The sequence below is a fragment of the Vicugna pacos genome, chromosome 12 (genome assembly GCF_048564905.1).
Source record: "Vicugna pacos chromosome 12, VicPac4, whole genome shotgun sequence".
Lineage (NCBI taxonomy): Eukaryota > Metazoa > Chordata > Mammalia > Artiodactyla > Camelidae > Vicugna > Vicugna pacos.
In genome coordinates, this window is record NC_132998.1 from 7,696,512 (window position 1) to 7,724,270 (window position 27,759).

The 27,759-nt window shown below is 47.9% G+C and overlaps 1 protein-coding gene across 7 annotated transcripts in view; it reads right to left on the minus strand.

Moving 5' to 3' along the window:
- Nucleotides 1–27,759, minus strand: part of LOC140685333 (bromodomain adjacent to zinc finger domain protein 2A) — a 32,955-nt gene that overhangs the window by 2,849 nt on the left and 2,347 nt on the right. For 2 of the 7 annotated variants that reach the window (XM_072972601.1, XM_072972600.1), the window contains exons 2-29: nt 25,161–25,245; nt 15,792–15,929; nt 13,593–14,186; nt 12,578–12,763; nt 11,853–12,071; nt 10,909–11,409; nt 10,704–10,764; nt 9,540–9,648; nt 9,270–9,371; nt 8,889–9,099; nt 7,529–7,629; nt 7,144–7,209; nt 6,729–6,962; nt 6,353–6,607; nt 5,211–5,425; nt 4,837–4,911; nt 4,444–4,624; nt 4,285–4,344; nt 3,944–4,088; nt 2,746–3,425; nt 2,379–2,601; nt 2,107–2,262; nt 1,841–1,992; nt 1,365–1,654; nt 1,145–1,277; nt 884–1,030; nt 277–503; nt 17–160 (exon numbers count right to left, since the gene is read on the minus strand). In XM_072972601.1, the coding sequence (XP_072828702.1) occupies nt 17–160; nt 277–503; nt 884–1,030; nt 1,145–1,277; nt 1,365–1,654; nt 1,841–1,992; nt 2,107–2,262; nt 2,379–2,601; nt 2,746–3,425; nt 3,944–4,088; nt 4,285–4,344; nt 4,444–4,624; nt 4,837–4,911; nt 5,211–5,425; nt 6,353–6,607; nt 6,729–6,962; nt 7,144–7,209; nt 7,529–7,629; nt 8,889–9,099; nt 9,270–9,371; nt 9,540–9,648; nt 10,704–10,764; nt 10,909–11,409; nt 11,853–12,071; nt 12,578–12,763; nt 13,593–14,186; nt 15,792–15,927 (5,603 nt within the window). In that variant the 5' untranslated portion in view covers nt 15,928–15,929; nt 25,161–25,245. Of the gene's footprint in view, nt 1–16; nt 161–276; nt 504–883; nt 1,031–1,144; nt 1,278–1,364; nt 1,655–1,840; nt 1,993–2,106; nt 2,263–2,378; nt 2,602–2,745; nt 3,426–3,943; nt 4,089–4,284; nt 4,345–4,443; nt 4,625–4,836; nt 4,912–5,210; nt 5,426–6,352; nt 6,608–6,728; nt 6,963–7,143; nt 7,210–7,528; nt 7,630–8,888; nt 9,100–9,269; nt 9,372–9,539; nt 9,649–10,703; nt 10,765–10,908; nt 11,410–11,852; nt 12,072–12,577; nt 12,764–13,357; nt 13,494–13,592; nt 14,187–15,791; nt 15,930–21,493; nt 21,522–24,511; nt 24,627–25,160; nt 25,246–26,247; nt 26,301–27,759 lie in introns of those variants that run through there. The other 5 variants (XM_072972602.1, XM_072972605.1, XM_072972603.1 and 2 more) reach the window with 5 other exon arrangements.

Sequence of the window (27,759 nt, forward strand, 5' to 3'; positions counted from 1 at the left end):
GCCGACGTCTACTTACCCTCCCCGGAGCAGCCGCTCCCGCATGGTGGAGAAATCCATAGGGTTTTTGATGATGCGTCGGTACCCACTCACCAATCGTGGGTTCACAGGCTCCAGGAAAGGCCAGGCTGCATCATGGGACTCCATCTCCATCAAGATAATCCTATTATGAAAGAGACAGTGATGACTGCATTGTCGGGAAACAAACACACTGACACCTCCCAGCCCTTTACTCTGGCGAAGGAAGAGACAGCTGTCCAATGAATTCGCTCAACTCACTCGCAAAATGTGAGATCGCTGTGGTGGCTCCGCATGGAGAGCCGCCGCCGCTTTGAGGGGGACAGCCCTTCTTCTGAGTACCGAGGCGCTGTTGGGCTTTCTCGGCCCCTCGACAGTACCCGGCGCCGGCGGCTGTCACCCTCTGGGAAGTTCAGTGCGTAACTACTCTTCCGCTTCTGGCCTCGTTTTGGGAAACCAGGCTTCTGAGTCAGTTCCCCGTCTACCTGCTAAGGATAAGAAAAAGGTGAGATCAGCAACAGCTGAACGTGTGCTCTGCTTGCCCTCCAGTTAATTACAATCCCTCCTTGTCTAAGTGTGAATACGTTCATGCATGAGGTAGCACGTGAATTTATTCACATAACCCAGTAAGGCAGGTAAGAGGGAGAGCATAATCGTTCCCATTTTACAGAGGAAAGCAAGTGAGGTTATAGAATTTAAGTGACTTTTCCAAAGGACCAGAACCCAGGTCTCCGAGCACTTAGTCTGGAGTCCTTCAGGAGGGACTGAAGCCATGGTAAGAAGTGGTGTCTGTTGGACTGGAGGCAAACGGAATGAGAAGAATCTCTGATTTCTGCTTGGGAGTGGAATGAGAGAGCAGAAGGCTTACCTGGGCCAAACAGACAGCACAGAACCAGTCTCCTTCTGGGACAGCCTCCATCTTGGGCCGATGGCAGTAAATATGGCAGCCACGGTCACATCCATCACAAAGTAGAAGAAACTCATCGTTGTCACCCTTCCGGCAAACTAGACAGGTCTGGACCAAGGTTGTGAGGAGGCAGGGTGAGCCTTCAAGTCTCTGCCTGCCAATGACCCCACCCACCCCAGCTGGCCATCTCTTCAGCCTCCCCAGGCTTTCCAGGCCTCTTACCACTTTGTTGACGGACTTCTCCCAGGCAATGGACCTCTCCAGCTGGCCTAGGCACAAGCACACCTGGGCCGCACTCCGGCACCGCTCTAGCGTTTGGCGCCAGGCCCGAATGCGAGGGGTGATCTCGTATGATCTGGAGGGAGAAAGTGGAGATTTTCTGATGAGGAGCAGGATCCAGTAAATTTATCCAAGAATAGTATATGTGGCAGGGGGCACTCACATCTCTGTAGTGGTGCACTGGGGGGCACTACTGGGCGTGCTGAGCAGGGCCTTCTCCAGCACAAATTCATGAGCTGGCCAGAGGGGCTCCCGCAGGTACCGCCTCTCCACATTCTGCTCCAGGGCAGCAAGGCGCATCACTGCCAGGTCCAGAGGGTTGGTAGTTTTACGCTGGGGTGCCAGTCCTTCCTTGCCTCGACCTCTCCAGGTGATATCCTCCTGGGAGTCAGGTAGGTGCTCACAGTAAGCCAAGTCTTCACGAGTAGAGTCTGGGCTGGGACATGTCCAGCCCTGCAGGTGGGAGAAAGAAAGAAAACTCATTATTAAAGGAAGAACATTAAGCATAGCAAAAAATATAACCCACTTAGGGTCATGATAGGTCACTTGTGAAGCGGGAATGCAGGTTTTTCCTAATACGTACAAGATATTAATACCCTCTCCTCAACAACCCCCTGCCCAGTGCCAGCCCCAGCGTACCCGGATCTGCAGATCAGAGAGGATCACCCGCTGCTCCAGCTCTTCTACCCACTGAAGCACAGCCAGGTCTGTCTCAAATGTCTTCTCTTTGGGGGACCAGCTCATAATCCCTTCTTGAGAGGCAGGTAGCTGATTGGGCTCAAAGATGGGGTCTGAGATGACAGAAAGCAGCGGGAAAGGCCTATCAGGCTGTTTACCATCCACAGCAGCAGCTCAACATCTACCTGGGCTCTTCAGCTCAGGTTGGGTCAAGGTATTTGTCTTACCAGCTGAGGGTCGTAGGCAGACTTCCTGTAACAAGTCCCTGTGCTTGTTTAGGTGTTTGTGAAGTGCCTTCTCTCGGATGCCTCGGGGGTGTAGGGCCTTGAGTGTGGCATCCAATGTCTCAGGATCTCGGATCCACCACCAGCCCGAGCGCATTTCTGTGAAGAAAGTTTATGTGTGTGTGGGGTGTGGGAACCAGCTATGAATCACATGGCCCACATCTGATGTCCCTCCTGCCTACACCCTCACCGCATCCTACCCCAAGATCACTCACCAGGGGGCACAGGCTGGGCTGTCAGCTGGGTCAGGTAACGCTGCTCCATCTGTTTGAAGAACTTACTGGGGGGTCTCCCTCTCCGTTTGGGCTGTCCCAGCCCTGTGGGGCTCTGTGGTGTTTCTCCAGGGTCTCCTGTTCGCCTTTTAGGAGCCACACCTGGCAAAGGGGTGGAAGAGAGCTGCACTGGAGGACAGGGGTTGGCAGCACTGGGTCTATTCACCTGTGAATGAGATGAAACATAAGAGGAAGAGGCTGTTTTTATGTTTATAGGACCCCAATGGAACCATCCCTTCCCTGAACTTCAGCGACAGCCCACAGCTAGGGGTAAGATGAAATCAGGTAAATACTAGTTCTGGTTACTTACTGGCTTGGAGGAAGCAGGTAGCTGAGGGGAAGAAGTGGGCTGGTCCTCAGAAATTGCAGGGGGTGGTGTAGGGGCGACATTGCAGGGCATCTGGGCTGAGAAGTTAAACCAGGGAGCTTGAGATTCAGAGCTGGCTTCTGCCTCATCAGCTTCTGGCTCCTCCAGGGGCTGTGATGGGGTCGGGTCCAGTTTTCCGGGGCTGCTATCAGGTGTGAGAACTGAGCTGCTGAGCAGGGAACCATGGCTCTGAGTCTGGCTCAGCCACGACAGGAAGGCTGACTGGCTGAGGTCATGCTGGCTCTGACCCAGAGACAAAGGGGAGCCTTCTGGCTCCAGGAACCCATTATGAGACTGAGGATGCAACTGAAACTGGGCCTGGGGCTGGGGCTGGGGCTGGGGCTGGACATGAGCCTGAAGCTCATGAAGATGGGGCTGAGCCTCAGGCTGAAGCTGGGCCTGAGGCTGTTCTGAACCTTGACCCTTGACCAGAGATTTCAGGCGCCTAGATTGCATAGACCCTGGCTTAGTTTTCCGAGGTCGGCCTCGGGCCCGGGCAGGAGAAGTGGCAGAGCTGTTGGAGCCAGCTAACTCCCTCTTCAGACAGAAGGAGACTGGGCTGGTTGCTGAATGGGTTGCCATTTTTAAGGAGTCATTTTCCTGCTTTATTACATCCTCAGGAACTGTAAAGAAAAGTGAAGAGCATAAGACATATACTGATATATAAGGGAAAGAAAGAGGGTATACAAACACAAGACATACACTTTTTTCTCTTGGACTTAAGTGCCCCCTTTTTGAGGTGCCACTGAAAACAACTTACATGCCAATGAACACAGTATCTGGAAAAGAAACACTTCTCCCAAGTAAGAGTCATCAGCATCAGTGTAAGCTAGCATTTACTGAGAACAGCTATGCGTTCAGCTCTGTTCTAAGACTCTGAACTCATTTTAGTCCTCTCAGTAACCCTATGAAGTACATACACTACTATGAACTCCACTTTACAAATAAAGAAACCGAAGCAAACAGCTGGTAAATGGCGCAGCAGGTGGGCTGGCATTCTCATTCCAGAGCCTGTGTTCTTAACCACGGTGCTATAATGATTCTCATAAAATGAAGAGGCCCGAGATGATTAGGTAGAGGAAAAGGAATTGTTTAGTTTTTGTCAGACAGGAATCAATTCAGGGTCCCACAACACACCTACCTAAGCTCCCCTCTGTTCCTTCCACAAAGATACCAGTCAAATAGGGCAACACCCAGTAGCGGCGTCTGTAGCGGTCTTGACCCAAGGAGACGGCTCGAAGCATCTGGGATGAGTGAAGCAGCTTTTTGCGAAAGAAGAGCTGACGCTGGGTAGGCAGTGGAAAAGGAAGATGAATGAAAAACACATTTCCAGGGTGACAGTGGTGACTTTGTCCAGTATATGGAAGAGGTCAGTGGCTCTCAGCTTCCCTATAAAAATGATACCATCTCGGCCCAACTCATAAGGTGATCAGTTCTTGCCCAGCCCCCATCTCTAGCTCCTGGGAGTTAGAAGCACAATACCTTGCTGAGTTTTTCTATCTGGCGCTCTAGCTCTGGGATGCTAGATGTTGTGATATCAACCTGGAGAAGAAACAAGTGGGCACCGCAAGAAAGAGAATCATCAGATTCAAGAAAAAGAAATGTTTTCCAACTCCCACTTTCCTTGATCTGGGCTAGTACCTCTCCATCCCTTCGGCCCCTACGGCCATGGACCGCAGCCGTACTCTCCTCCTCTTCCTCCTCTTCCATGCCACTGGTCTCCTCCAGGATCCGAGAACTGCGCCTCCGCCCCAGGCCTTCCTCTGGCCCCTGAAGCTCTACCTCAGGTCGTCCAGTTCTCTTGGCCAGAGCAGTTTTCAGTCTTGAAACAGATTTAAGGGAAACCGTGGTGAGGGACATAATACCACTACAAAAAGAAACACCTTTAATCTAAGCCATCCTGAGCCCTGGGGTAGCATCCCAATCTCAGGGGAGGGGCCAAGAACATCGAGATCCAGGCAAAAGTCCTGGTTATGCTTCACCCTTTCCCCCTTCTCTCCTCTCTCTGGGCCCTACCCTCTGTCCTGTCCCTACCTCCGGAGCCGGCCTTCAACAATCCACTTGTTTTTCCTGTAGCTGGACATGCTCTCCAGGGTCTTGTCAATCTCACTGCAGGGGAACAATGCATGGGATTTTGAGGCAGAAGCAGCAGCACACACACAGAAGGGAGGCTCAAGGGTAAAAGGGCTGCAGCTGAATAGGGAGTTTCATCCCAGAGCCTAGATTAGATGAACAGCAGAGTAAGGCTTCGGTTCTCCCAGGGGAGGAAATGAGATTCATTCTCAATTCACACCAGCTTATCCAGAGCATGGCAGTGGACACATCTCCCAGGATTCTGGATGGCTAAAACCCTCCCTGGCCCCATCCTGACCACGGCATACAATAACCATCCCAGCCCAGCCCCTCACTTGATGATAAGGGTGGAGCCGTTGAGCTCATGCACGAGGAAGGCCAGGACAGCAGCCTTCTGTTGGGGTGGCTGGGCCTGAAAAGGCTGGGTGCGCAGGCTGTCACAGAGGGCTGGCTCTGCTCCATATGCCATGAGGAAGCAGCGCAGGATCTCGGACACATTGTCTCTTGTCAGTGGGATCTCAGACACCTTCTCCCCCAAGATCTTTAAGGACTGTTCGGAGGAGAACACAATAGGAGTGAGGAGAGACAGAGGAACTATGGGGTTAAGACAGGAAAAGGGAAAAGAATGTAAGTTGCTAGGATAAGATGAGAGAAGAAAAAGAAAAGATGCAAAAGAAAAGAAGTAAATAAAATGAACAAACTATAAGCAGAGGGAGGTCTGGAAAACAGAAACAGGAAGAAAACGTATCTTCCTCCCCTTGTTCCCGTAGAGAATGACAAGGGAGCCAGGACCTAAAATCTTAAAGTAGTGGTAGAGGTAACCTAGGAAAAGAGCCAATAAATTACAAGAAGAGCTAGCAGGTAGTATACAGATCTTCTTCAACTTATGTTGGGATCACATCCCAATAAACCCACCATAAATTAAAAATACTGTAGGTTGAAAATGCATTTAATACACCTAATCCACAGACCATGATAGCTTAGCAAACCCTCCAAACACTTATGTTAGCCTAGAGTTGGGCAAAACCATCTAACACAACGTCTTTTTTATAATACAGTGTTGACTATCTCAGGTAATCTACTGAAGACTGTACTGAAAGTGAGAAACAGAATGGCTGTGTAGGTTCAGAGTGGTGCTAAGTGTGTCAGTGCCTGCAGGACTGCCTGGGAGGTGTGACTTGCTGCTGCTGCCCAGCGTCATGAGAGTGTGCTGCACTACATTTCTCTAGCCCAGGAAAAGATCCACACTCAAAATGTAAAGTACAGTTTCTACCAAATGCGTATTACTTCTGCACCACTGTAAAGTCGAAAAATCATTAAGTCAAAGACTGTAATTTGGGGACTATTTCTGAATCTCCCTTTCCTTGTCCTGATCACTTTGGGGAGGGGCTTCCATGCGTTTAACTTAAAGAGAACACAAGACTGAGAAAACTACCGGATCCCAAGCCCTCCAAACCTGCCAGGGAAAGGACCTCACCTGACAGTAGGGGGGCAAGCCAGGGTCATAGAGCGCAGCTTTCAGAAGCCGCACCAGCAGATCCTGTACCTCGCCCAAGCTGTCACCTTGACACAGAAGTCCCTCCTGCAGGACCCCCAGGCTAGGTACATCTTTGGCAGGGTCAAAGCCCAGCACCTTGCCGAAGCTGTGCAGGAACTCCACGATGGTCAAGCAGTCTGAGAAGGCCCCACTAGGCAGGATCAGACCAGGGATGCGTGAGAAGTCAGGCAGGGGCTGTAGGGATAAAAGTGGTAGGGTGTTCTGTCAAACATACGGGATATTTAGGAGGTTCTTCCTTTACTACAAGTGTCTCCACAGACGGCCCCTCCAGGATCTGTTATTACCCCCTTACTACCTGGTGATCAGTCAGACACATGTCCTCTGTGGGCTTCTTCATCTCCTCCAAAATCATCTGCTGCCTCTGCCGCTCCTCCAAGCGCCTCTGTGTGGCCAGTGTTTTATCTGCTTTACAGGTTGGCTTGGCTTTGGCCACCTCCTCCTTTTCCTTCATTTTTACCTTCTCTTTCTTCTCCCTCTTGACTTTTTCCTTCAGTTTTTCCTGCTTTGTCTTTACCTTCTCCTTCTCAGCCTACCCACCCAAGGGAGAGGGGAACCAAGAGTGCCATAAAGATCTGAATCACCACCCTTCCCTGGTCCCCATCCTCCCCACCTTAGACCCAGAAACATGACTATAAAACAAGACCAACTCACACATCTTGCAAAATCAGTTTGGTGACTTCAAAGTTATGCTTGTGTGTACATGCACCTACCTTGGACTTCTTCTTTGCTTCCTTCTGCTTTAAGCTCTTGGTCTCTTGTTTCCGCTTGTTTCTGGCCTGTAAACCATAAGGGAAGTCATTTCTCCTCAAACTCTGAAAGCATCACTGCTTGGGCTAGGATTCAAAAACAAACAAGGGTGCTGGGGAGGAGAGTGAGAGATGGGATGAGGGACTGGCAATGGATCAATTCTCTCATCCTGGAGATGCCCACATTATTCTTGAACAAGCCCAATTCTCTAAATCAAGACCCCCCCAAATCCCAGGTAAGGAAGGTATGCTGCTGCATGGCGGGTGGCAGCCGTGGGAGAAGGAAGAAAAGATGGAGCAGGCTGTAGGAAAAATTAATCTCCTGTGTAATCTCTCTGATGTCCCTCACCTGCCCTTGGATAGTAGTCTGACACTCTCCACGTTGCACTTTCTGCTTCATCTTCTTCTTGATTTTACTCATCTTTGCTTTATCCTCCTCATTCAGTGTTTCTGTGAGGGCAGAAAGGAAAATGAACAGTGAGGCAAGCAGACCAGCCTCCAGCATCTAGAGCAGCCTGTCACAAAGCTGGCCTCCCAAGCGGCTTCCTGAATAATCTAGAAGGCTTTTTTTTTCAAGTATATATAAAATTTTGGGAGGAAAAAATGTAGGAGAGGCACTGTGATGAGGGCAGCACAAAGAACTTAAATGGTATCTCCTGCCCCAAAGCACCAGACCCTGGAACACATAGGCCTGCTTTAGAGGGGGCCTAGAGGCCAAAACAGCAGGTAGCCTTATAGCCTGTCTCTCTCCCAGGCCACCTGACAAGGGCAGCAACCCCCAGACTAGAGCAAAGAAAGGAAACAGAAAAACTGCCAGGAAAAGAAGGTAGTCTTGAGTTGGAAGTGCCAAGTAAGCAAAAACGTGCCAGAAAGAAAGGTCCTCAGATTATGGACACCTTAGTACAATCAGATCAAACCTGACATAGCTATTGCTTATGCCCAGCTCCTATGTCTTGCTCCACTAAAAGATCTGAATTTCTTCCCTTTTAGAAGGGAAGTGTGGTTCTGTAAACAATAGAGTGTTTTAATATGACAGTACCTTTTCTGTTCTGGCATAGAAACACTACTACCACCACATCTGCACAGCAACCCTCTAAGTTAGACAGGTATTATCTATAGTTGAACCACTATAGGCTTTTATTAAATATAAATGACTTGCTCGAGGTCAGTCAGAATCTGGCAGAGCTGGAACTCTGAAGAGGAGTCAGACAACTCTGAAAAATCTCAAATTCTTTATACTATATCAGAGTAAATGCAATATTTACTGAAAAATTAGACATTCCTACCTTTCCCGCCACAAAAAGTGCTAATTTAATTATCTTTTGGATTCAGATGTGAATTCTGAACCTCCATGATGGTGGCAATGAATAAGGTAGGAAATATACAAGACAGCTCAAACCAGTAAGACAGGTGAGAAAGGACGTGAAAACTCTCTCCTCACCTAACTACCTCTGAGGACTGCCCAGGCTCCACCAGTAACAGCACCTCAAGAAAGACACTGGTTGTTATGGTTGTTAAAGAGTCACAAAAGTACTGGGATCCTGAGGCTGCTTTCCAGGAGGGGAAATTCAGATTCACTCTGTCCATATAATGTCAGTCACTCTCCTGGGACACTCAGCCATTAGCAACCCATCAACATTTCTGATACATTTCTGAACACTGAACATTTCTGAGTAAGTAGAATCCCAAAATAAGAAATATCACTGTACCTTGGGTCTCCAGTTTCTTTAGGAGGCGGTTGTCTGTCTTATTTAACAGCTCGGTGATTTTGACCTTGGGTGGCCGACCTCGGCCCCGTTTCACCTTGGGGACTTCCTTGGTCTTGGCCTTCTCAGTGTTTCGAGGTCGGCCCCGTTTCCCAGTAATTGCCTGAATCCTGGATGGGATCTCCTCTGCTGAGAGCTGTACCCACTGCAGGCCCTAAGGTAATGAGGAAGACTTTGTTACAACAAGAGGGAGTTAATGTAAAGCACCAAGCCATCTGAACCATTCAATGCCCTAGAAACGCCAAACCCCATGAGAGGAAGCTGTGGCTTGTCCACCAACCCTTTCTCAGGCACAAAAAGCATATTTAACCCTTGGGCCTGCACCTCTGGTGTGTCTCTCTCTTCAAAGAAATCTCCAACAGGCATACGGGGACTGAAGCTGAAATGCTCCCGACGGACGTTGTGTACCACATTGCGGCTCAGGTACTACAAGGAGGAGATGAAGTGGCGTCAGTGACATCAGAGCCCTACCATGCCTTTGGCCAGCAACAGCACAAGCAGAACAAGCCCCAGAGCAGACACTGCCAGCCTGTTGCCACTGGGTCCAAAAAAGGAGTCTGTGCTTTCCTAAAAAGCCCACGAAAGCAGTATTACCTTGATCACTTCCGGGAACTGTTTCATTCTCTTCCCACAGGGGCCGTAGTACCAGGTCTCCCCTTGCCATCGGTGGCTGCCCTTCTTGATGCGCACCTCTCTCCTCCACCTGCCAGAGAAACACATGGGCCCTGCCGCCAGGTCACACCCCTACCCACTCACACCCAGGAGCCAAGCCCACTGAGCAGACGGCTCTCCCCGCACCTGTCTCACTAGAATTGCATGTAGATGCAAAGGCATCCTGAGATACAAGCCTGGCCAGAAGGCAGGCCTGAGCCACAAGCTCCTCAGGGCTTTAAGGGAGAGCAACACACCAAACTGCACAAGCCCAGAAAGACCTCCACCCCTCCCTCTACAAAGTCAGTGAGATGAGATGCCAGAAACCCCCTCCCTAACACCATTCAGGGCAAATCACTAGGTTTCCAGTAAAGAGGATGAAGACCTAACAGAATGAAGGCAGCAAAGACAGAAGGTGGGGAGGCAAGCAGAAGAGTAAACTCACTGCTGACTCCATGAAATGACTCCGTTGGCCAGGGTTTAGTAAGGAACTCTGTGTTCTGAGCAACAGATTATTCTAAGACTAAGCCTTATCTTTCTCTCAAAATTTAAAGCAGAACTCAGACATCGTGACCACAAGCAGCCTAGAGGGGAGGGGGTAGGGAAGATCAGGAAGGCAGTTATTCCTACAAAGCCCTTAGTGTCAGCTGGCTTGTTCACGCTGGTCACATACTGTTCTTGCCCTTACCTCTCCAAAGTGCATTAAAAAAAAGAAAAAAAATCCCCCTTTCATCACGACTAAGCCACTCCCCATTCACTGCTATTCCTTCTCTAAGCATACAGGACAAGGTAACTAAATTGAACATCCGAACCCTAGGCTCACTAGCTGAGTTTGGAAAAGTTAATAGCCATAGCCCCTGGAGGGAAAAACTGAGTGGCCACAAGACAGGAAAGAATGGGTGAGGGGAGGAAGACCCTGAGACAGGAAGAAGGAAAGCCTAGGAATCTCACACCTAGAAATTTTATCATCGCAGATAACTATCCTTTCATCCATTCTTGTCTAGCCCACTCCTCCCCACCTCAGATGAGAGGAGCTCCTTCCCTTCTTCCTACAGCCATTCATTAAATGTGTCAAAGGTCGATCACGTAGCAAACCAGAGCATTTACCCATGTTGGAGAGGAAGACGAACTTCTTCTGGGGTAGCAATACGTCTCCTCAGAACATCACCTTGGGAAGAAGACAGGGGACACCCAAGTTAAAGAGTTCAAGCAAAATACTGAAACAACAGGCCAGCAGGGTAGGGCTAAATGCCACATGAGACAGAAAATTTTTCTGGAACCAGCTAGGGGTGGAGAGAATCCAGACACTCACCACTACCAGAGGTAGTGACTCCTTCTCCAGTGATCTCTTCCAGGTCAGCAGTCATTTCAGGGAAGCTGCTGACATCCTTATTCGCTGGGGAGGCTGCTGGGAAGCCAGCTGCTGGGGAAGCTGCAGGGGATGGTTTTGGGGACGTCACTGGGGAGGCCATCAAGGAGACTTCTGAGGAGGCTGGTGGGAGGGCTGCTGAAGAAGCTGGAGAGACTGTTGGGAAGGCTGCTGGGGAGACGACCGGGGAGATTTCCAGGGAGGCTGCTGCAGAAACTGCTGGGGAGACTTCTGGAGAGATTTCCGGGGAGGCTGCTGGAGAAATTGCCAGAGAGACTGCCGGGGAGGCTGTCGGCAAGACTGCTGGTGAGGTTGCTGGATGTAGCTGAATAGTGGATGACTGGTCAGGGGCTGGCCGGGTCAGAGGTGGTGGGAAGTCTGAAGCCTCCGTCTCCATTTCTTCCTGTTCTGCATCACTACCATTATTCAGGTCAAAGCTGTTATCTAGAATCCAAAGGGACAAGATGGATAAAGGAAAGATGATTATATAAAACAAGAGAATCTACTCTGACAGACCTGGACTAAGCCAAACAAGGTTACTTCAAGGGCTTTCCCCTAGGGTTGGAAAAAGAGAAGTAGCCTCTGGCTGTCCTCCCCTACCCTTCATGAAGGTTAAAGAGCAAAACTGCTTCAGCTGTCATTGTGTGAAGAAATATTTTACCTGGAGCCAGTAAAGGCCTCTGGCCTCCTTTTTCCTGCTAACTCGAAGTCTCAAAAGTTCTTTTGGGCACAGGGCAGAAGTCAAGAGTGCCTTTTCAGCCCCACCATACACTATCCCATGGCCCACCTCAGCTCCCAGCAAGGTGCTCTCATACAGTTCCTAGCCCTAAGGCCTGTTCTCTTTTTCCCAGGTAAGGGCTCTCTCTGTCCTACCTCTCCTCACTCACCTTGCAGAACAGACTCCCCAAGGACAGGTGGAGAGGTGGGGCTGGCAAAGATAGAGGCTGAAGTTTGGCTGTCATCTGCCAGGAGACTGAAGGCAGTGGCATTATTGAGGGAAGGGCAATCAAGGGCAGAGATCACAGGGCTGTCCTCAAGAGGCAGCTTGTCCTCTGCACCCATCAGCTCCGTGTCATCTATCCCGTAGAGTCCTCCACTCACTGGCTCTTCAGGGGTGGAAAAAATAAGAAAGCAAGACTTAAGAAATACTAGTCTGAATATATCCAATTTTAGTTCCCATAGTGTATGGGTTCTTTCTAATAATAGGCAAAGGAAAGGCAATGGTTCTGTATCAATCCACAGACTGACACAAAATTCTAGCATCTGTCATAAATAGGCCTTTCTTATATTTCAGTGGGTAAAAGGTAGTCGTTCACTGGCTACTGCCTTCTTTTCAGTTAGTGAGAACCCAAATAGACCAACGGTGTGGTAATTAGTCCCTGCCCAGTACTCTTGGCCAAAAGGAACACTGGGAGAGAACCTGGGAAATGAACCAATTCAGCTCAGAGTGCAGCTGGTCCAGTCAGGCCAGTGGCGGGAAGCTGTGGTCTGCCACAGGATCAGCTGGAGGCCTCAAGTACCTCAAATTCCCAAACATTTCTCCTGGCTTACTATCTCTCCAAGGTGGTAAAAGCAGGCTACCCTCTGCATGGATAAGTTGAAGGGAGCCTACCTGGTGCCAGAGTGTTGAATGGCTCCAGAGAGACTTCACTGAGGATTGGAGTGTCTTCCAGTTGGTCAGGAAGATGTGAAGGATCATCTAAGCAGCTCACTGTGGGATCAGGGACCAAGACTGAGACCTCCTGGTGCAATGATTCCACAGAAGGGACGGAGCCATTGTAGCCACACATCTTTAGTTCTAGGAAACCCCAGGAGAGGGCAAACGTCAAAACCAGTGACTTCAACAGGTCCACTTAGCTATAATAGACAATCTTTGGGGGGATGGATGTTCATTCTGAAAGAACATTTATGGGTGCCAGTCCTATGCTGGGTACTGATCATACCAAGAACTTTAGGTGAGTAAAGATGTACTAACAAAATCCTACAGCAGGTAAAGACGGGAAAGGAGAGTGGGGTCTGAGACAAGAACCCCTTTAGGTTCTCAGCTATTTCTCCCATTCAGTAGGAACAGGTGGTAAACAGAAAACATTCTGTGATTTTACAGGATGGTGAGGGAAAAGATAAGAGGGACTGTCTCATGTACCGATACTAACAACAACAAAAACCAAAAACTGTGAGCAGACAAGCAATGGTATGCTCTGCCTGCTTCCTTCTCCTCCGTGTGCCAGTCACTACGAGAACTCAAGCCCACTTTAGCAGCCAGTCTGGCCCTGATACACTCAAACCAAATTGGCTTCTTTGCCTCCTGCTGGTGCCCCAAACCCTTCCTATATTTTAGAAGAAGCCCTTCTTGATGCAGGGTGTCTGTTGGGGCTGTTTTGGGCTCGCCCACCTGCCCTCTCCAGGCCAGCAGCTCTGCATGAGCTTGAAATAATTTGCACTCCCACTCTTGAGCTGGTGCTGCTGCCACAAAAACACCAGCCACTTGGCTCTGCTAATCACCACATGCAAATCAGCCTCCACTGCAGAGAGCTGGAAAGACAAGTTTTCCTCACCTCAAAAAGCCACTGGCCCCCAACAACCCCATTTTCCCTCTTCCAACCCAGCTCGCAGACCCACAGTTATACCTGGCTGCTCTTCTTCCAGCTCCAGGCTGCCTACCAAGCCAGTGCCATTCTCTGCCACAACTGAAGTCAGCTCCTTTTCTGCCGCCTCATCAGGATGGATACCAACGCCTACCTCCTGGGAGGGTGCAAAGGTCTGGATGCTGGATCCCAACATAGGAGAAGTCTGTGGGGAGGTGAAAAAACTAGGGGGTCCATTGGGTATCACCTCAAAATTCTGGTCAGGAAAGGAATCATACAGTTCCTGTGAATCGAAGTTAAGCCCCATGGGGCTCTGGGTACCGTTGGCCCAGAACTCTTGGCTCCCAGCCCGAAGGTTAGTGTTGTGACTTGGGGATGAAGGTTGCCGGCTGCCCCCAAGGATGCCGTTGAGTGGGTATTGTCCCCCCGAGAACTGGGAGAGAAGGGGTGGGTCCTTGAGGTTGCTGCCAGGATTGGCAGATGGGTACTGTGAGTAGTTCCAGAGACAGTCGTAGGCCACGTTGGGGTGATGGAGGTGTGAGGTGCTGGAGGAGTGGGGAGCAGAGTTCAAAATCCCTGAAGTAGTAGTGTGAGATACAGTAGATAAGCCATTAACATTCACATCCCCATTCAAACCTGGCAGAGAAGGAGGGAAAAGGGTCAGTTACAGATATGTATGCAAGTAATTCTACCCATTCTACTAAAGGAACAGCACTGACTAGAAAAAGGGAAGGTGAGGAGGAGGGGGATTCCCCCTCTACTATAGTTATAGTTCATCAGTCTCCAGGGAACACCGAACCCAGATATGCCTGGATATAAGCTTAATGGCTGCTGCTGCGGCTGCTGAGGAGGGGCTGGGGAACCCTCCCGGCCTACCGCAGAAGCCCCCAGCAGAGGACTGGCTGCTGCTGACGCTCAGGGCTTTTTAATTTTTTTTTTAAATGAAGCTGTTTGCAGACTCCCTACAGTGACTTGCATTCTTCCCCACCCTCATTCCCTAGAGGAATTCTTCCCTTGGAGTGGCATGACTAAATTCTCCAGAATCAACCCCCAACACACACACCCTGCCTTCCTCAGTGCCTGTTTGGCCCCGCAGTGGCACCAGAAGGGACAGCCTCCACCTCACTGGCTCATGCAGATCCAGCACTTTGTGCTGGGCTAAGAATAGAATTTGCAGTCACCACAGCAGCAAGATCCCAGCTCAGAAGGCTAGGCTTGGCCCCTCCCCATAGGCACTGGAGGGTAATATGCAGGGAGGGAAATCTCTGCATGACCAGTACCGCAGACTTCAGTTCTAAACACCAAAGGCAGCCTCTGGACTAGAGGACAATCAAATAAAAGAAATCAGGATACTAAGGAAGCTCCAGGGAAGATGTGGAGGGGGTAGGGGGGTCCTCCAGAAATAAAGGAGCTTCTATCTATCTGCATCCCCCTTGTGGAAGACAGGAGGGAGAGGTGGTTAAATATAAGCCTGTGGCAGTATTCTTCTGCTGCCAGGAAGGAGGGAAGCATTTGGGCTCCCCTCTGCTCCCAAGTATAAAGTACCTGAAACCAAGGCAAGATTAGAGAGGTACTTGGCAGAGCCATGGTACAGAACAACTGATAAGCCAAATCCAGGAAAAGACCTGATCGTGGCAGCAACACTTCCATCTGGGATTATAGATGTTTCTCTCTGGGGAACTAGGTAAGCATTAATACTCTCCCTTTCCCTATCTTCTATCCTCAAGGACAGGAGGTGGCACAGGCACTTCAAGCAACTGCTCTCTTCTCTGCTGCACAATTGAGAGGTTGGGATGATTCTGCATTCACCATTCCGCTCCACCCTCAGTCCCATGGGCAGCTTCTCCAGCCTCTAAAAACAGCTTCTCAGAGGGCTGGCCCTTTATCTCTCTCTTACGGGTCCAACCTGGTTATCAGAAGCAGTAGCCACCTCATCACTCTCTGGCAGTAGCCAGGGAACAGGGCTTACAAAAGAGCAAGCTAGGATGAAAAACCCAGTATGTTTTTCTAATCCCTTCCAACCTTAAAAGTGTTGCTTCCTAAACCCCTACAACTTATTCTTAGAAGCTTAACTTCTCTCCAGCAGCTAGAGTTCTGAAGATTCACTTCCTTCTTCCCACCTGACACAAAAGAACTGTTATGAGGTAGTTATCCCAGAGGGGAGCCAAATCTTATCCCATCAAACTGCTCTAAAGGAATGATGCCCACTCCCTCCCCAGGCCGTGTGGCCCTCACACTCACTTTTCCCTTGCTGGGGGAAGTTCATGGGAGACCCGTTAGTGTAGAGGCCCTCCCCTGAGGAGGGAGAGGGTTTCAGTCCTGAGGCAGCAGGTGCAGGGGGAAGGCCAGTAAAGTTAAAATGGTCGTTTGCCTCCATTTCTGTAGGAGGGGAGAGAGAGGGGGAAAAAAATTACTGGCGGTTAAACAAGGTTATGTCACCTGGAATCTTCTAGAGGGAACGCCCCCTCCCCTCCATCTACTTACCCTTCTCCTACCTAAGTACTGGGGGAAGGGAGGTAGGGGCAGGTAGGGAGAGTGGAGGTTGAAAAAAAGAGAAGAGAAGGAGGAATTATACCCCTAACCTGGGCAGTGACTCTATAGAAATAGTCTTTAAAAAAGTAAGTCTTGTAGAGATACAAAGAGTTAGTGAGAAAAAACAAGTCACAAGCCTGGAGGAGTATTCTCCCTGTGGAAGCTCCGCCCTCTTAACGCCTCGCCCAGGTTACCCCTCTATGTTAGATATTAGCCCTCTATGCTAACATTTAACATTCTCCATCTGTTTGTTTCCCCTCTGCACCCTCAAGGGAAGGCCAGAGTCCCACTCTCAGGGTCTATATAAGGTTCTCAAAGCCATCTTTTTGACAGGAAGTCATGGAAGTGTTGGCAGAAAAGGTGTATTTAAAATGTATCCTCACAACACTGTTAACCGACTATACCTCAATAAAAAAATGCATCCTGCTTTGTTTTATTATTATACTTGAGTTAAGCAATTTCCACATTATCCTCTCCATAGCCCTAGACATCTGAAGAAGACAGTAATAGTAACTTCAGTAAAGTTATATGAAAAGGAGAATACATTTCAGAAAATGTGACCTAATGACAAAACTAAATCATCTGACAACACTTCTACTCTTTTTTCATGGGAAATAATATGCTCTCTAAGAACATAGCTCAGAACAATGTCAGAGGTGATTAAATGAGAGAGCGTCCCAAGGAAGAGTATTCTGTTATGTCTACCATGGTTACTTCCTCATGTTTTGGTTTTGTGGCTTAAATGTAATGGGTCATAGAGAGCTAGATACTTATACTTGTAAAGTACAGTGGCTCAATGGGGAGTAGTAGGGTTAAAAAGCTCTTCAGTCTCTCCTGAATATGAGGTGATATACTACTAGGAATGATGAGAAGTGAAGCCCTTGATCTGAATAAGTTTAACTTTGACAGAGCAAGAGAAGGAAAAAAGGTAAGGAGCAGAAGCCAGAATTATTGGCAGAATCTGACATTTCAATCAGATATTTATGATGTACTAGAGCATATTAATTTGATATGTGAGAGACATGATCTGTCTTGATAAAGAAAAAACAAGTCCTTTAGGTTCCTATACTTTTAAAAAAAGGGCAAAAGAATTCAGGTAGAAAGATTTCTTTATCAGGCTCCCAAGATGAGGCAAATAAGCAGATCTAGGTGATGTTTTAAATAACCTCTTAAAAAAAAAAAGAAGTAAAGCTTTTAAAAGAATTACTAGATCAGTTAAGAACACACAGGATCACTCCCCAAGGTTTGCAAGAGTCAATGTTCCTGAATATGCTAGATTATGCAGATTAGCCACCATCAGAGACACAAGTGAATCTAACATAAGTCTGAACATGAAATATAAATGCTATATAGTATGTAGCATGATAGCTGTAAGATTTCCCAGGTTACATACCATAATTGTCTCTACCTTTATCAATTTTAACTAGAATTTGAAAAATAAAAGCAAACTGTATTTTGTTGACTGATTTCCCATATAGGATTTCCTATCTTCAATCTAAAATAAGCAACAGACCCAAACCTGGTATGCATCAAGGAAGAAATTGGGTCTCTACAAAGACCTCAGGGGCCCCCAGGGCTTTCCTACAGTTAAAGGCAACACCTCAGCAGTAAGGGGTCTGAAAAATAAGCATCATGAGATCAGTGATCCTTCCAAAATGAAAGACATCAAGGAGGAAAGTTCATTCCCTATTCTTCTAGGTTAGGTTCTTTCCAAAGATTACATCACAGAGCAAATAGGACATTCAGTAATTCATTTCAGAGGTCTTAGAATGATCCCCACCTCTCCCCTCCCTCAGTTTTATGCACAGGCACACCTCGCTGGTTATGTGTGTGAGACACACACACCTCTCCTTTGTGCACAGGACTATATCTTCCCACTCAATGATAGGCCACAGTTCATTTTTCCATTTTCTATTTGAATCCATGAGGAAACTAGTGACCTTCTCCACTCTGCTACTTTGGGACAGGATAGCATTTCCTGTCTCATAAACCACATACTAATAAGAATAAATGGATGGCTTACAGAAATCAGATAGGTAAAAGGAACGGAAAGTCAACTAGTGCCTGAGATCTATTTCCCCAATAGCTTCTACTAAGGAGTCATCAGGACCACAATCAATTCATTTATAAGAAGCTTCCTAGAAACATAAAACACTCTATACTGTGCAGTGATCAGTGCAACAATAGTGGGCTCTATGTTCAAATCCCAGCTCTACTACCATTAGCTGTGTGACCTTGAACAAGTTGCTTAATGTTGCTGAGCCTCAGTTTCATCATTAGTACCCACCTCCAGGGCCTATGAGGATTAAATGAGAAAATCTATACAAAGGACCTAGCACAGCATCTGTCACCGAACAAGCACGTAATAAATTTTAGTTATTACTAGACAAAAAGAGTAAAGACTGTTTTGTGTCAAAAATAGTTTTTAAAAAGATAATCAGATCCAAAAGGTCAAAGTATAATATAAATATAATTTAAAACTATTATCAGTATGGGAGATACTACAAAACCAGGGATGATCCTCCCAGCCAGACCTCCCTATTGCAATTAGACTCGTTATTTCATGTATCACTTAACTATGGGACCCAATATAAGAAAGCAAAGAAAATGTGGACAGATCCTCTCAGCAATAAAATCAAGGTTATTTTATTTTAACCTTCATGCCCAAGATGGTTTTCACAATAAAACCTGAAGGTAAATTATGTCCTCCCATCTAGAGCTAATAAGGAGAACAGTAAAGCAAAGGAGTGTCTTCCTTTGAACTAATAGGATTTTGGCCAAGTGAAAAAAGAAATCAATCAGTGCCCCACCCCCAGACAGTAGACAGCTCTCCCGACCAGGAAGTACAATCAGGCCAGCACCCAGCCCAGTCCCAGTGGTGTGTAAATGGATCTCTTAAGAGCCTCTAAGCTTCATCTGTAAGAGTTAAGGGACATTGCCCCTTAAGCTTGAGGCAGTAAAGCTCTTGCCACATGGTCAGATAGACAGCTTTTTCTCTCAGCTGCGACTGAAGAGTTACTACTCTGTGGCCCTGTGACAGGGTTTTAACAGAAAAAAGCTTATAATGTACAAGTGCTGAAATAAATATTACAGATTTCAACACTGTTGCAGGTGCCCTGACCAATTCTAACATTTAGACCTCTGAGGCTACCCTGAGAAAGACAAGACACATTAATAACACCAGCTGGACACTTTTAGCAGTCCCTGGTTCATTCAGCTCCTTGGTTCATTCTTCCTATATTATATATGAAAATTCCACAAATAGAGAGGTTGCTGTATAGCAAATAAATCAGGGGGGAAGGTATAGCTCAGTGGTAGAGTGCATGACTAGCATGCATGAGGTCCTAGGTTCAATCCTCAGTACCTCCATTAAAAATAAATTTTAAAAACTTAACTACCTCCCCCATGAAAAACAAACAGTAAATAAATTTTTAAAAATAAAAATAAATCATACCACTACATTTTAGTTCTGTAACTGTGAATGTTATAAAGGATACTGCTGAATTCTACACATCTCTAGAGTCACCCACCATATTCTAATATAGTGGTTCCCAACCAGGGTGATTGTGCCCGAGGGGACACTTAATTATGCAAAAAAGATTGTGCTACTGGCATCTAGTAAGTAGAGGCTAGAGATGGTCCTAATGATCCTGCAATACAATACATAAGACAGCCCACCACAACAAGATTATCAATAGTGCCAAGGCTGAGAAACCCTGATCTAATATAAAAGCTGCCCCATTTTCCACTCCTATCCCATACCTTGGGGAAGTTCCAAAAGTTTTCACCACTCCCAGTTCCTGATGCTGCGAATAATGATGCCTTGACTTTTATATCTAAAAAATCCCTTCCTTGGCTAAGTTGTTATCCTCCACCAATACAGAGTTCCAAGTGCCAAGCTGCAAAATCAACACGCCTTCTTCCCCAGTCAAGACAGCCCATTCAGACAGCCCTGCTAACAATTTTCCCTTGCAACTCTGACTCGGACTACAGCCATACCAACTGAGGCTCATTCTCTCAAAATGTCCTTTCCTTAACCCCCTTTACTAGTCAGGCCAGTGAGGCAGAAGATGAGAGAAGGATGATTATACTAACGGGGGCTATTCAAAGACAACTACCATGTCCAAGGCTGCTCACAAGAACACGAAGATGATTGTTCTCTGTCTTTATATCTTCTATACAACGCGGGTCTACAGAATCAATCAGGTACTTCTACCATCATATCTCCAGCACTTAATTTACTGCTGAGTATTAAAAAATGAAATATTTGTTGAACCCATAGACTGAACAAATGAATGAATAAATCTATCTTTTCTGTCACTATTAGCTTTTTCATCCAATAAAGGTTGTGGTTTTTGATCCTATCATTCTCAGGAAACTAAAAAATTCAGCTTCATTCTTCATAGAGGTGATTTCTAGAAGGACGAAAGATCCCACATCTTGATATATCTTAGACAGCTGTCTCATGCAGAAAATAAGGCCTGGGAACAGGAAGCATGATTTAACTGAATACTCTATGTTTTAAAATATTTGGTGACTGAATAAAGGAACTACATGCTAACAACCTAGGCTAGGTTTTCTGCCCCAGCTCTGGTTACTTCACTGTCAGAGGACTAGAGATACCTCTAAAATTGCAGGACACTAAAAGCCACACTCCAGAGGTTGAAAGGTTATTTCCCTCTTTCAGCTCTGTTTTTCAGAATTTCAGCTCTAACAGTTAAGGACCCTACTCTTTCCTTCAAAAAGATATCCCCCTCCCTCAAAAAAACTGAGCTAAGAAGGCAGGTTAAGGATCCCATCTAGTGAGGCAGGTTATACAGTGTTCAATCCCAGGAGACCAAGTGCAGCGAAACTACCTATCTCTTAAGAACCTCACGTTTTAGTTTTTGATAAATATTTGGCAAAAATATTGGTAATATTTTCAGTATGCAAAATGCCCCCTTAATTGTTCTTTATAACTAGGAGGAGGGCAAAATACCACATAATAACACAATGCTACTTTTACTCCCAGTGAACCAATCTAGGAATAATCTCCAGAGTTCTTCAAACAAGACAAGTTTTTTGTTTTGCACAATTTTATACATTTCAAAATTATGCAGACAAGCAAGCTGGTTAAAAACGGTCCCTCTGACCCATGTGCAACAATGCTGAGAAAATATTAACTTTGGCTATTAGGTATATGAGGACATCCATATCCCAAAAAACATTATCAGGAAGATAATTTACCCCAGGAAGTAACTCTAGAGTTTCATACTTCACTCTATGTCCTATTTCATACTTCACTCTATGTCCTAGGAAACAAAAACTTTGGCATTATTGCCTCACTATACACATCTCACACAAGGTCAAACATTACACCAGTTATTGGACTAAACTCCACACTATTTTAACGGTAAAAGAATATAGCAGACCTCTTCAGGTGGTAAGAAAGGTCAACAGCAGCAAGACAGTAACCCTAACAAGCTTTGCTTCTGTCTTGGCAACACCTGATTCCAGAACCACAAGACTGCAAGATGAGACTCTAAGGGCATTCTAGATTTCTGACTGGTTCTGAGGGTCAGCCCACATAGTTCTCTCTCAGTTATCTCTACACCTCAAAAATTTTCCTTTATGGAGAGGCTTTTTAAAAAGGTAAATATTAAGAAATCCACTTCTCTGATAGAAAAATGCATCCATTTTACAAAAAGGCCATGAAACGTTTAGTTCATTCAGCTTTCAGATCAATCCGGTATCAAAGGAAGCAATATCTATCTACTTTCTCAAAATCAACTTCCATTCCTTTTTAAAAGAGTCCAAAGAAATAAGAGTGGTCTTTCTCCGGGGAGGAGGGATATAGCTCAGTAGTAGAGCACGTGCTTAGCATGCATGAGGTCCTGGGTTCAATTCCCAGTAAAAAATTCCATTTAATTCCATTAAAAAAAAAAAAGAAAAAAAAGTGGGGGGTATAGCTTAGTGGTAGAGTGCATGTTTGGCATGTATGGGGTCTTGAGTTCAATTCCAAGTGCCTCCATTAAAATAAATGGATAAATAAACCTAATTACCTTCCCCCACCAAATCACAAAATGAAAACAAAAAACAAAACAAAACAAAAAGAGACAGTTGTCTTTCTCCTTGCTTCATTCTTTTAATCTCAACCAGAGAAAATCAATTTACTATTCTGTCAGGACCCAAGTTAGGTAAACAAAGGTTGAAGAAAGGGGAACTTAAAAATCAGTGTCAAATCAACCCTATCAGAAAACAACTCAAAGGAACTAACCAGTTAAGTAGAGGCAAGAAAAAGAACAATGACACTGAACTGTTTTTACGGTTTCCAGAATATCAACCCCAACAGCCCCAGTGAAAAGAGCAATGATGCTATCAGTGATGATGCCACTGTCACACAATCATCATACACGTCTAACTGTTCCTATCCTGAATTTTTAATCTAGAAATCTACAATTCAATTGGAAAATACTGAAAAGATTATTTAAATGTTAGGCTTAAGCAGTTTTCAGGATAGCCCAAATGATCTCAATACCTAATCTCTCAAAACATAAAATCCTGTGGCCAACTCACCTCAGACTAAACGCAGTGTCTAACAAAGTGCCTGGGGAAATAGTACACACAGTCCATCACTTTATGCCATGTCCCGGAGTTATCAAGTGGGAGAAAGAGAAAATCTGGCCATATGACTGCAGAGAACAGAGGAAAAGTTTATCACTCACTCTCCAAGGAAGGTAATAAGAGAGATGTCTTTCGTGGACTGAAGAGTAAGTCATTATGATAGCTAACTCTCCTAATTAGTTGATTCTGCAGCAGGTAAACCCTCCAAGCCCCTATGTCAACTAACAGGTTTCCCACAGGGATTTATCCTTAGGCTAGAATCACCAGTGAGGAACAAGCCCATCTTCACTCTGCAATCAGTCCCTACCCCAACACACAAATCCTAATCAGTTTAATCCTCATGCCCTCCTCTTCTTCCACCTTTCAGACTCTACCCTTCTTCAGGTCACAAGCTCACTTGCTCAGGTGTTCTGTTAATACAGAAACTGTCATCTTAATAATATATTAAGCAAGATCCCCCAAAAGCCACTCTCCTGACAAAAAGATCCCAAGTCTTCCTGGCAGCACTCTGTACTGAGGGAATTTGCATCATTTGTATTGAAAGTGTAGCCCTGCTAGAGGATGACTGAGCTTGCTTTTCTATGACCTCTAGCTCAAGGGAAAAAAAATCCAGACAGGGAGACAGAGATGCTCTGGAGAGGGGGGATTGGGATCAGTGAGTCAACTGCAGTGACTACTTCCAGTTAGCAAATTAAGCTCCCCCCCGCAAAAAGTCGAACGAAAGGATTCCCGAACCACATGGTTGGCATGATCCAAGCTTGCCCAGACGGCCTCAGAAAATGAAACCAAATCTGATTAAAATGGACATTTCAAAACAACAAGAGACGCAGCAGCAAACGCACAGCTGCCATTTCCCGGCCACTTCCTGCGGGAGGCTTGGGGGAGGGGCTGTTTGTGTACAGATGGAGGTGGAAGCTCCCCCACCATCGCCCCTCCAAAGATGCAAATCTCTCACTCCAATAAATCCTACAAAGGATGACTGTTGTTGGCATTGCTTCCCCTGAAAAGTGGGAACGTCAGGAAAAGAAAGGGATGATGCGGGGTCATCTTTTCTGCCACGGAAATGGGGATCCCCTTAGTGCGGGATCCCCCTTGTAAAGGGATCCCTCTTCATTCCTCCCTCCAGTCTGTAAGCCCAGCTCAAATCCGGACGCCACAGCACCACCCCTATCAAGCCCCATCTCTGGAGCGGGGGATTCTCCTGGGACTGGAGGGCCCCAAGTCAAGCACAGCTCCACTCCAGTAAGGCCCTCTCCTGCTCGCCACGCTCATGAGGACGTGCACCCCACCCCCACCCCGCCCGCCAAGGAGACACCCCGAGACCCTCCGAAACCCCTCCTATCCCATCCACTCACCGTTGCCAAAAAGCTCTAACCCCCACAAATGGAGTGTTTAACCCGTCCAGGGAACCCCCTCACCTACCCTTCGCACTCGGGCAATCCCCACCCAACCCGAGGAGGTGGAGCCCCTCCCCGGGGATTCCACCCCGAGTCCCCCACAGGAGTCATCTCCACCAGCCAGGCGGCTTCTCCGCCTCCTCCTCTTCGCCGCCGCCGCCGCCGTCTCCGGGAGCCTCCACAGCTCCTCCCGCCCCCGCCGCCCCATCCTGAGTCTCTGCAGACCGGCGGGCCCCCTTCTCCTCCCAGCCCCCTGGGCAGGGAAGACCCCCCCGCCTGCGGCTGGATCCTAACTGGAAATAAGCTCAAGTCAGCGTCTTCCCCGCAGGCAAGGCTCTAGGCGGCTCCGGAGCCTCGGCTCCCTGAGGGAAGCCTCGGATGAAAGCGGGGCTCCCTCCCTTCAAGCCCCCAGCCACAAACCCAACAGACCTGAGGCGGCGGCGTCCAGCCAGGCTCGGGGCTTGTCTCTCCCCAGGGGACAGGCGGTTCACATGGCCTCGCTCGGGGCGCCAGGAGGGGAGGGGAACGCGGGGGAGGGGGTCTGGGGTCCGGGAGGGGGAGGGGGACGCGGCTCAACCGCGGGGCCCGAGCGGAGCCAACATGGCCGGCGGGGGAGGAGTGAGCCGAAGCCGGAGGGGGCGGGGAGCTGCGGTCGGAGAGAGCCGCCCTCCACGGCCTCTGCCACCGGGTCCTAGCGCCGGGCATTTCGATTCCCCAACCCGGAAATGGGTCCTAGCGCCGCGGTGTCTCCCTAGCCTACCGGGAAGCTCCCTCAGCACTGTGTCTCATTGTGGGCGGTAGTCCTGCTTCACACTGAGCAAACTGAAAGGCGTGCCCTGATCCCAAGGTTAACCTAAAAGACTAGAACAGATGTCTAGGACCGAGGCAAGTACCTCTCCCCTAACGGGGGGGGGGGGGAGGAAGATGGGGGGGGGAAGATGGGGAGGAGATAATTTCAGGGCAGTTATTCCACAGGCTGGGTAGTAGAAAAGTGGAAGTGGAGAAGCAGAAAGGTTAGTCAGGAAAGTTCAGTCCTGGTAAAGGGGTTGAAAAAGGCAAGTACCTGCTGCCCACTCACCTCTGTCCCGTGGGGGCAGCCTGGTCCTGCCTGGATCACCACTTTTCTGGAGACATCTGCAGGTCCCTGAGGGTCAGGATGATTCCTGTGCATAGGAAAAAGAAGCTTGGCTCTCAGACCAGACAGGGAAGGCCTGAGTCTAGCCTAAACCTGGTCAGAGGGACAGGGGAGGAGCAGGAAAACTGACCAACAAATAAGGTGCCAAATGTCCACCTATTCTATAGTTCTAGTACTTTTTCTAATAGGGCTATAGAACTGTGTGAAACCTTCTGAGAAGAGGAAAGAAAAATCTAGCAGGGGACTAGAGTTTAGCTATTACCTAAAATGTCTTTTGCAGGGGACCCAGAATGGGGAACAGGGTTATATATGTTAGAAATTAGAGAATTTCTAGTTCAACCTTCTCTTGTTTGGCGATTAAGAAATTATGGCCCAAGGAGGTTAACCAACTTGTTCAAGGTCAAACAGTGGATAAAATGTGACTAGAAACCAGGTTTCCTTTCCTTGCAACTCAACAGACTTTGCAGGCTTCAAGATAATTCCCATTCAATTCGGTGCTATGCAGTTCTACAAACAATTGCCTAACTGTGCAAAACACAGGCTGAAAATTCTGGAAGAGGAACAGAGTGGGGATGATGAAACTCTGGCAGGTTGGGGGGGTGGTCAACAAATACCTTTTCCTCTGGGAGTCTGGGGAGGAAGATCTGAAAACTGGGTGGGGCCAGGGTAAGGCAGAGCCAAATAACATCAGCCTAGATTGGATTTCCTTACAGAAATCCTCCTTACAGAGTGAGTTCTTCCTGAGTTTTCGGGACAGACTCCACGCCCCACTACAAATGGCTCAGAGAGGCTAAGAAGGAAGGGAGCTTCAGCAAACCCTCGAAGTGTGTGGGCCAGAGAGAAAGAGAGAGAGAGAGTCTAAGGAGAGTTAGGAGGGTTTCTCTCCCTCTCCTGAGAAAAGTAGATTGCCAGTGGAAAGGAGTAGACAGGCAGAAATCAAAATCCTTCTCTCCTCCCTGACTAAATAATAGATTTATTGGGTCACCTTGGAGAAAAAATAAAGACACTCCGCCCCCAACAGCCTACTGACCTCAAGTCCCTGAGTAAATAGGGGCCACACACAGGGAGAGAGGTCCTTCCTTCTGGAGAAAGCAGGGATTCAGCAAACTTCTGCAAAGGAATTCCTGCCCCATCCCCAAAGTAAAGGCAGGTGAAGAACAGAGCTCAGGGCAATGGAAGTGACTTTCTAAAAGGCCGGAGGAGAGAGCTGGGTATCTTTTTTCTCCTCCTTTTTCCGGGGCAGAACAGGGAGAATCTTCCTACTTCCCGCCCCCAGTCCTGGGGCTGGCCAGTCAGAGGCGGGCAGCAGGGGCGGAGCCTGCGCCAGTCAGACGGGTGTAGCCACGCCCCTTCCCCCCACCACACACCCACACACACCCACCCGCTGGCTCCACTCCGCTCCGGAAGAGCCGGTTACTCCTGTGCCCTACTGGCTGCCCCCACCCCTTCCGAGCCCCAGGCCTAGTCTCCAGGGCAACCCCTAGGACTATCCCAGCCAGGAGCTGTTGGGAAGAGCAGAGCTGGATAAGAGAGGGCCACCTGGGATTAGAAAAGAAGTGGGGCAGGATCCATTCTTTCCCATCTGGTGCTGAAAGACTACAACCACCTTCCTCCTTGAAAGAGACCCCTCCTCATCCCATCTAATCAGAGGTCTTCCTTGCTCTTTGAGGAAAGATGAGGGTGGGGTGTGGATATGCCCAACAGCTGGGTGTCTACTTCTCACCTGAAGCCATCCCAGGCAGCAGCTGTTGCTTCTGCCCCCAACCAGAGGACAGACTGACCCTTCTGTCTCCAAACATTCCTCAATCCCATCAGATGTGGCCAGTCACCTACCCCATCTCCCTTTAGGAAGCTACTAGAAAGGGGAAGAGACAAATGGCCATTTTGTTCAGCAACTTGTGAGAAAGGTACCTAGGAAATACTCTGAACCTCTGTCAAGCCAGGCCTGTGGGCAGGGGTAATAAAGAGAATGGGGAGGGAGAAATTAGCACCTGCTCCCCCTTTCTCACCCTCCTTGTGTTTCTGCTGCAACACCCTGACTCTGGGGTCAGCTGCCACTGTGCGTGGCTCCACTGAGGAGCCAGATTGCTGGGGAGGGGGAAGAGACAGAAAGGGACAGTGGGGGGATTCGTTTGCATCCTTCCACCTATCTTCCTCTCCGCATTCAGGTACTCCTGGAATTCAATCCCAAACACCACTGCTGACCACCCACTCCTCCCCCCAGCTCTCTCTCAGCTTCAGACTCTTCTGAAGCCAATCCAGACACCCTGTCCCTTCATTCTGGAGTGTAGGGGGAGGGCAGGTAGAATGAGAGCGCAAGGAGAGAAGGGACAGAGCTAGGGTCGCAGCTGGACTTGGAGGGAGGGAGAATTCCCCAACGGAGGTGGGGTAATTATTAAAGACCTCCCTTGCCCTCACTGGCTGAATGGTTCACAGTGTTAACAAGGTCTAGTAGGGAGATGGCCCTCAACTCTGTAACCATTCCAATTTGTCTCCCTTCCCTCTCCAGGTTAAGTGCAAAACAGTCTCCTCCCTCTCTGTA